At 39.3% G+C, this 9,858-nt stretch overlaps 1 protein-coding gene across 1 annotated transcript; it reads right to left on the bottom strand.

Moving 5' to 3' along the window:
- Nucleotides 1–8,709: 8,709 nt before the first annotated feature.
- On the bottom strand, nt 8,710–9,603 carry LOC134291804 (periodic tryptophan protein 1 homolog; the record flags this gene model as incomplete). The annotated part of the gene is given in 2 exon segments (XM_062860027.1): nt 8,710–8,922; nt 8,999–9,603. Coding segments are annotated over 2 exon segments (733 nt in total), but the record flags the coding sequence as incomplete, so codon positions are not given.
- Nucleotides 9,604–9,858: the final 255 nt, after the last annotated feature.

The raw sequence follows: 9,858 nt of genomic DNA, 5'->3' as shown, positions 1-9,858 counted from the left end.
CTAGGCAACCCCGTTACCTATACACACTATATCGTCCACGATACTTTCTAAACATTACTTCTTCTACTTCTTCTTCTTGTTCGTTGTCCTAACTTGCTCTGCACTTCATTGTCTTTCGACTTCATCACATTCTTCCGAGCATTTTCCTCACTAATCGCCTTCCCGTATAGCGCCATCTTCGGGTTCTCCGCATCCTTCACGCTCACTATGGCCGCATCCGCACCACGTCGCTTGCGTTCACACCAAACATCCAGCTCGTATAGCTTTCCTGTATGATGCCCGACTGCCACGACTTCCTCTTTCTTCACAATGTTCACTCTGTCGCCGGCAAAGTGGACCTGCAACCCGGATCTCACCACACGATTCACCGAAAACAAATTGGTCCGTAATCCGGGGAGGTACAACACTTCCTTCGCTTCACATTTCTTCATCCTTCCGCCGACGTCAGCAAAAAGCACTACGTCACCACAAAATTCCGCTGTCATCTTCTCGCCGTTCGCCACAAGCACTGGCACCGGCTTCTCCAATCGTCGCATCACTTTGAAGAAACTGGGATCCTTCACCATGTGGTCCGTCGCACCAGAGTCTAGGAACCACTGCATTTTCACCAGTTCTTCTTTTTCTTCCTGCGACGCCATGAAGCAAACGTCCGCACGATCCGAGGTACGTTTTTCTTCAACCACCATGTCATATTTACTGTTTCGTCGTTTCACAACTTCGTACTCACTCGGATTCACTGGCCAACGCACACGACAGTCGGCTTGTTTATGTCCTATTTTGCCGCACCGGAAGCACTTCAACGTTCTCCACACATGGCTGCTTGTCATGGCAACACCTTCACTTTCTCGCTCATTTTCGACCACAGGGGCCAACAGATTCTTCTTCAGGTCCACATCGAGCAACCGCTTCTTCACGAACGCCAGTGTCACACCGCCGGGAAGCGTCTCGATTTCAACAAATGTTCCGGCAAATCACTATCAGCCCCCTCTTCATATTTTAACCGGAGGAGCTGTTTCCGAATAAATAACTGGCCGGCAACACCACAACGCTCGAACACCGCCTTCAGCGTGTCCCAAATTTGCTTCGGATTCGCACAGTCTTTCACAAGCTCCAGCTGATTATCCGCGATGGCCGAAACGATAATCGCTTTACACTTTTTCTCTGCGGCCCTTCGCGCCACCATTTGCGTTTTCTTCTCCGTTTTCACTTGCGCGGAATCGTCGGCCATCTCACGCAACTCGTCAATTTCACCGATCTCCCGGTAGACACAATCCAGTAGCCCGTACATGTCGAGGACGGTCTCCATCCGGAACTTCCAGTTATGGAATCCGGACCCGTCGAACGCGGCGACTTTCGCTTTCTCGTCCATACCTGGACCCATAGCCTGTTGGAGCTATCACACAGCGGAACTACAACAGCGGGACGAGTAGCGAAGCTTTCCGGACCGGAGCAAAAGTAAAACACTTGCGTACGGTTTTGACGATCACGACCGACTGATTTATTGACTATTTACATTTTACAATTATAAACAATAACAATGTTCGACAACATAAAACATGTTCACGGTGTATCTTTACACGTCCGTTGTCTCGATTACGAGGGGTGCTCGAATGCACAAAATACATATTCCCAACACAGTGCGTATGTGCTACAGCATCTTCCACTAACTGGCCTCTTCTCCGAAATCACACTGAACCGCTACAACTACACACGGGTACGACGATGTGGACATTCAAATTGACGACGCCGACGACGCAGCCGGTCCGAATAAAAAAGCGGCTTTTTCACTTTGCCTCAAAAATCACTCTCCTTTCGGAGGGATTCCAGGAGAAAATTCTAGGGAAACCCCAGAGGAAGCTCCAGGAAGAAAAGGAAAAATTTTCTGGAGGGATTTCAAAAAAATAATCTGGGAAGAATTCCCGTAGGAAATTTCGAAGATTAGAGCAACTCCTGTTACAATTGTGGAAGGAAAATCTTGATGAATCTTAAAAGCAATTCTTGAATAAATTGCAACAGGTTATCTTGATTAAAGCCCAGTTTAATGGTTATGATTTTCTTATCTATTAAGATTTCTGAAGAAATTTCGGAAAGATTCCCTGTGTGGTAGATTGGACTGCTCTTAGTAGGCCTGGTAGATACTGATTAGTTTGAGAGAAGCTGTCAATAAAATAGGATGTGACCCATCACCTTGCCCACCACAAATGGCTGACGAGGATGGGATCCGAACAAATCCGAATCACACACAATGGCCAAAGAGAATCTAGAAGAGCAGAAAAAGAGTCACAGCCGAGAAATAAGTTCGATATTTGATGTACCAAATGAATCCATGTGTACAAGTTGCCAGAATTTCGGAAAACATGATCGTGTGGTAGTTCATACGATTCAGACGTTTCCCTTGAGTTTAATGGCTGAAGTCATGATGCTGTTATGGACAAAAAACTCGGAAGAGCATTGGCAGTTGAAAACAAATTGCAGAAGTAGTTGATGCTGGTAGATGGAGGAGAACCGGAATGAAAAATCGAATCTGCGCTGGAGACGACAGCACAAACAAATCCAGTGATTGCCAAGACAAGTCATGGATAAGGTGCCTCAAATAACGTCGAATCAATGGGAGTATTCTATAGTTCCATAATTATGGCGTCGAAGTGATCCAAATTGGGCGTATGGCTTGTTGGACGGAGATTCTTGATGAGAACTTTCTGTGATAGGTAAATATAAGTAAGATAGACGTCAAAGACCTTCACAGCCATCGCGACGACGCGTTGGTCTGGAGGAGGTATGTATAATCAAAGTCCTTAACGGACAACGCGATGAGTCGTTGGTCCGGAGAAGGCATAACATATCAAAATCCTTAACGAGCAACACGTTAGCAGTATGTTGGCTCGGAGAAGGTAGACATATCAAAGACCTTAACGGACAACGTGCTGCCAACTCGTTGGTCCGGAGAAGGCAAAGTTGTATCAAAGTCCTTAACGAGCAACTCACTGGCAACGTGTTGGCTCGGAGAAGGCAAGAGAAATTATCCAAGTCCTTAACGGACAACGCGCTAGCAACGCGTTGGACGGGGAAGGCACTAAAAAAAATCCTTAACGAGCAAAACGTTAACAGCGTTTTGGCTCGGAGAAGGTAGAAAACAAAGTCCTTAATGGACAACGCACTAACACTGCGTTGGTCCAGAGAAGGCAAAATAATACCTTTGTACAGTTTTCAGCAAAGAGTGAGATGACTTATAACAGGTTGAGGAACATCCAAATGACAATTGGAAAAAGGAGATGACAATCCAGCTTAAAATGTGAACAATGAAAGACGATGAAATAATAAATAAAATTATTCGGAACTATTGCTGCTAAGAATTCAGAGCACGACAACACTGGATAATATTGATGGAGTTTAAATGCAATCAACACTTCTAGAGTACGTTGAGAATTATGTCACGACAGTGTTTATGCAGTAACTTGGCTCGGATAAGGTATGCCCAATCATATTACTACTTTCTTTACAGATATCTGGAGTTCATCACAAATTACATTTGCGTATTCATGAAAAACTCGAACGTGAACAGAACCTACTTTAATCGAGATGGAGGAGTTTGACCAAAGATAAATATGGGATTCCCATTAGAATGAACATGAAGAAAGATCGTCGATCGATGGTGGCTCACAGCTATATTGTGAATGGAAACTACACATTTTCTAACTTGAAACAAAAGGAGATGTGGTAGATTGTACTGCTCTTAGTAGGCCTGGTAGATACTGACAGGGTGGCCAGACCTACCGATTTCTCGGTAGTCCTACCGATTTTCGACATGCCTACCGATTCACAGGCACCAGCCCTGAAACTACCGATTTTTCAATTTTCCTACCGAAAACTACCGATTTTTCATCCAGATAATCGACAATGTTGAAATATCTTAAAATAAATTTTAAAAGTTTGGAATCAGAGTTGGCATGCATCTTTGAAATCAGATCCAATATTTTTTTTTTTTTTAATTAAAAGAGCTTGCTCATTTTTGCCAGGAATTTCTGTGAAGATATCTGTTTAAATTCGTAATGGATTTCCTCAATCATTTACTGTTGTGATTACTACAGGAATTCCTCTAGGAATCTGTGGTGGGATTCTTTTTGTATTCCTCCAGAAATTCGTCTTGTGATTCCTTCAGGAATTTTTCCAAAAATTCATCTATAGATTGCTTAGATTCTTGCAGATTCTTGTAGATATTCCTTCAGAGATTAGTTAAGAGCTCTTATCAGGGATTCATCAAGAAATGTATCTAGAGTATTGTCCAGAGATTACTCCAGGGATTGCTCCAAATTATTTTCCAAGATTCCAGGAACTTTTTACTTGCATTCCACCAAGAATTCCAGGGATTCCTCCAGGTGTTCCATCTGGGATTGCTCTTCGAATATCTGTTGGTATTTTTTTTCTAAGATTCCGCCAGAAATTCTAATTCAAAATCTTCTGCTACAAATCTTCCTCCTGTGATTTGTTCAAGGATTCTTTCAGAAATATCTCCAGAAGTTTTATCTTGGGATTTCTCCAGAAATACAGCTTGGAATTCATCTAGTAATATGTACTGATATTCCTCAAGCCATTTTGCTCCTGAGATGCTTACAAGGATGTTTAGGGAAATTTCCCAAACACCCCTAATGGATTCCTCTATAGACTCTTCCAGTATTTCTCCTGGTAATGATCTAAAAATAGTTCCAAAAAAGGCTTCAGGATAATTTTTCCTGGAAATTCCTCCGAAAATATCTAGATGGGTTCGTTCCGAGATTGTTTTACTTCACCAATTAACAAAAGTAAGCTACGCCTCTTTTATATACAGGGGATAGACAAAATGACAAAATGGCAAAATTTTACCTTCTCAAAAAAAAAAAATCAACTGGCTGTAACTTTATGAAAAGTGCATCAACTATTCTCAATATTTTACTGCAAGTCGATCAACTAGTTGTGTATCAGTGGACAAAATTTGGAAAATATCAGACTATTCTGCACGAATTTATAAGGATTCTAGAAAAAGAAATATTTATCCGATTGCCAACTTTGAGTTGTTATACCTCCGGATTCAATGAACCAAATGTTTTGAAATGTTGACCATTTATGACTTATATAATGAGCTTGGAAAAACTTTTGACTTTACTTAAAATTCTTAACATGGAAGAAAATTATAACGATTAGTTTATTTTTCTAATAAAACACCAAATTTTCTTAAATTTCAACATTGTTTCAAAATTCAAGAAGCTTATTATAGTTCATTTAAATTCCCTTGAATTGTCTTGAATATAAATATGTTTTGAAAAAAAGTATCAACATAGCCGGCAATTTATTGAAAAAGTAATGGGATGCATATGAAAAATAGACCAATTTATTAAAAAAACATAATATTAATGAAATCGCTATAACTTTTTCTCTTGTTAATAATTTCAAGTTGAGTCAAACGTTTTTCAGAGCTCATTATTATAGTCATAAATGGACAAAATTTCATTGCATTCGGTTCATTGAACCCGGAGATATAACAGCTTAAATTTGACTATCGGATTATTCTACCTTTTTTCTAAAATGCTTATAACTTCGTGCAGAATATCCAGATCTTTTCCAAATTTTGTACACATCTAGTTGATCAACTTACAGTAAAAATTTGAGAATATTTAATGCACTTTTCGAAAAGTTACAGCTTATTGGTCATTTTTTGAAAAGTGCCTGTCCCGATCATTTTGTCTATCCCCTATATAAATATATATATATTTGGACATTTCCATTTGATTTGAATTCCCCTAGTGGAATTAAAGGAGAAATCCTTGATATTTAAGGAATAAAGTTGCAACTCCCAACGGACACTCTTGCCTTGGAAAAAACAATAACATCTTAAATAAATTCTTAAGAAATATCTAGTAAATATTTGTGGTTAATAGGAAAAAGTTATTTTTTAATTCTTGGAAAAATTTTGCTTCTGTTTTTAAACAATAGGGTAAGTGTACCAATTATGGCTATAGTACCAATTATTCGCCATAGTTGATTTTCACCCTTTTACGATGTAAATCAACAAGAAAAAATTGTGAACAACAGATGACGTTCACAAAAGATGGTGGCACTCATTTAAACTCCACATTCTGCTCAAATTATGGTAGAAATACCTAAATCATTTTCCTTAAAATTTCGGCTTCCTTGCACCTAATATCGCCATAGTGTACCAGTTATGGCCAATCCCATAAGGAATGCATGCAAATAGTGCGAAAAGGAACCGAAGTTAAAAAATGTAGCCATAACTGGAACAGGGTTCCTATCATTGGCACACGCTGTAATAAATACTAAATGAAGTTTTGGCTCTGTTTCTATATTTTTCCTGTAAAGTATGGAAACTAAGCTATCTTTTAACATATTGTTGACATTCGTTGGTCTTCTCTTTATTTTTGTACAAATAGTTTTCCTTAGGTAGTGCCATAATTGGTACAGGCACCCTAGTGGAAGCAATTTGTGGCGCTTTTTTAACAGAATGATCATCAAAATTCTGATATTAATCTCTTCGTAAAAAAACATGGAATGTTCTTTAAAATTCCAGAGGTTTAGTCAACTTAGCAGAAGGCATAGCATATTAAAATAATTGTTTTTTACTAGATTTTTTTTGGCTAACTAGTAATACAACGACATTTGTAGTTGCTCGAAATTAGAAGGACTTTCTGAAGATAAAGATGAAATTTTCTGATAGTAACAGCAGGCAATTAAAAAAGGAACTTCTGACATCATCTAACCTGACGTAACCAGCTTAAAATTAGCTTTAGTGAAGTTTATCTAATTGTCAATGGCATTACTTAGTTATTTCTTGGAGTACAACGGAATCGTTTGGAAAATCGAGAGACATCCTTATTTTCCTGAAAAAATTATCTAGAAATTGATTTATGAGTTCTTCCAATAAATTTCAAATCGATTCTCTGAACAAGTTTTCAAGTTCATACATATTAAAAAAATTAAAAAGTGTTAAAATAATAATAAAGCAAATCAAATCTTCACTATATTAACGCAACTAATGAAACATAGTGAATATGTGTGAACAGTGGAAAAAATCCCTGAATGCATCTCAGGAGCAGATATTGCTAGATAAATCACATAAGAAATTCTCGGAGGAATCACTAGACAAAACGCTCAAGAAATTCCTGGATGAATCCTTGAAGAAATCACGAGAGCAAGAATTACAGCAGAATTTTCAGAAAATTTCAAGAATATCTGGAGGAATTCTGGAATTCTTGGAGGAATATAAGGAGAAATTGTTGGGGACATTTTTTGGAAAAAATGCTTTAAACATATCCCAGTAGGTATTTATGCAGAAAACTTCACAGAAACTCCTGGAGTTAACTTGGTAAAAATGCCTGAAGGAATCTCAAAAGGCATTCTTCGAGAAATACCAAGTATAACTCCATGAGAAATTCCATAAGGAATACTGGGCAGAGGTCAAGTACTGACGATCAAAACGTGGGTTGATTGATTTAAGAGGTAAAAGTACTGAAAATAATAGCAAAAAAATATTCCTAGGACGTCTGACCAATAGCAAAATTTGTTATTTGAAGATCAACCGAATAGCTCGCTGCTATTGGTTAGCTCTCAAAAGAGCTAAATTTGTTATGATGATGTTGGTCGAGGAGTAAATTTCAGCTATTATTTCCAGTACTTTTACCTCTTATATCAAACAAACCAATATCACTTTTTGATCTCAATATCAAAATATGCTTTTATTGAGTTTTTTTTTTCAATTAACTTGATGATTTTGTGGCTATATCGGTCTCTTTCTACTCATAGTATAAGGGAGTAGAGATCAAAGTGGATAATGAAATGATAGATAGGGTATTAGTTCCCTTATTAAGCATGTGGCTCCCATTTTCATCCCACGAAAAACAAAGGATTTAAGCGCTGTTTGTTTTGTTTCTTATTTTTGTATTTTTTGTTAGAAGTGAGCACCCATGAAAACAAAAAGAACGGAGTCAATCGGTGCCGTATTCGCTTGTTTTCGAATAGGATGAAAATGGGAGCATGAGATTACTGATGGCACACATACCCTATGATAGAATTCGCTAGGTAGCGAACAAGTGTGAAAATTTTATAGAAGGTGAAATTAGGCAAGTAGGCCATGTATTGAACGAATACATCGAATGCGTGAAACTTCTGCCGTGCGACCTGTGCTTTTAAACAGATCGGCTTGGTTGGTAGTTTGAGAGAAGCTGTCAATAAAATAGGATGTGACCCATCACCTTGCCCACCACACCCTGAAAAAAAAAAACTAGAATAAATTTAAGAAAGGATACGGGTTAATCCAAAAAGAAACTTTTGAAAAAATCTCAAATGTAAGAAATTCTGAAATTCTAGAAGAAACTTCTTGAAGAATCCCAAGTTCTGTTTCAAGGAAATTCCAAGTGATTGCACAGGCGAATTCCTTGGGATTTCGTAGAAGTATCCCAGGAGTATTTTGGTTTGGCTTTGATTTTGCAGATTTTCAATGAGGTGTAAACATTCAAATATGCACATCAAGTTACTCTTATTAACAACAATTTTCCCGGTAATCATTCCAAATTCCCTGCTTTTTCCCGTTTTTTCACCGGTCGTTCCGAATTCCCGTCTTTTTCCCGGTTTTCCCGTTTTTCCCGGTTCGGTGGCCACCCTGGTGACACATGAGTGGAAAGATAGCTTTCTTTAAATTCTTTTTTGGAAGATATTCACCACTTGTTCAAAGTTTATAAGCGTTTAATATATATTTGCCAAACATGTGGTAACTACTTTACAATACCACACCAACAGTAACCTTAACCTAAACATCTTCCTCATCGTCACCTTCACTCATGGAGGCATCCTCCCCTACGCCTTCAATTGGAAGTCCTCCCTCGGTCGTCGGTTGCACGTAGTTTGGATCAAATCGAGATTTGAACACGTTTGTAACTGAAAGTAGTAAAAAAGTTAGTTATTTATAATAAAGTAATAAAACACATTTGAGGGAAGCTTTTTACACTCTTACCAATATCATTATCCAACAGATTCACGACGGTGAAATTCTTCGTCTTCAGATCACCTCCCATCGCCATCACAAACGGATTCTCCGGACACTCGTCCAAACATTGAATCACCCCAATTTTCGGATTCTTCTTGTACGTCAACCGTGCATCCTGATCGTCGTAGTCCCAAACCTTGAGCGTCCCGTCGGACGAAGCCGTCGCAAGCATTCCTTTCACCTTCGAGCTCAACACCAGTCCGGTGATTTCCTTCTCGTGGATTTCCTTGGACCATAGGGGGTGCTCCTGCCGGATGTCCACGTAATGGATTCGGCCCTCGTTGGTGCTGGCCACAAAGTGGTACTCATTGTGATGACTCCAGCAAACTCGTTCCACCTCTCCGCCCAGACTCCACGATTTGTAGCTGGCGGTGTCGTTGTTTGTGGCGCGGCAGTCGAACACTTTGACCAAGCCGTCGCAGCTTCCGGCTAACAGAGCTTCCGCCTTGGTTGGGTGGAATGCCAGTGTTTGAACTTTCTCGCCGAAATCCCGGATGATGGTGTGCGGGGTGCCATCTTCCATGTCCCATAGGATGACCGATTGGTCTACCGAGCCACTGGCCAGAATGTGTCTGCGAGATGGAAAATCAGATGATCGGAACATAAGCATTATAATTCATTGGATCATGATAGACGTAGAACCATTGAGGCTATGCTAATTTGAGTTCAAAACATTTTCAAAAAGGTCACTAGCCAGATGCTTGAACGACGAAACCCCTTAACGAAGACTTGGATAGGACAGAAATTAATCTTTCTAAAGCAGTTTACCAGACGTGCACAGTAGGATAGCAAATGAAAAAGAAAACAGAACAATCAAACCACTTACT

This window comes from Aedes albopictus, chromosome 3 (genome assembly GCF_035046485.1).
Source record: "Aedes albopictus strain Foshan chromosome 3, AalbF5, whole genome shotgun sequence".
In the NCBI taxonomy this organism is placed as follows: Eukaryota; Metazoa; Arthropoda; class Insecta; order Diptera; family Culicidae; genus Aedes; species Aedes albopictus.
This window is presented reverse-complemented; position numbering and strand designations above follow the sequence as displayed.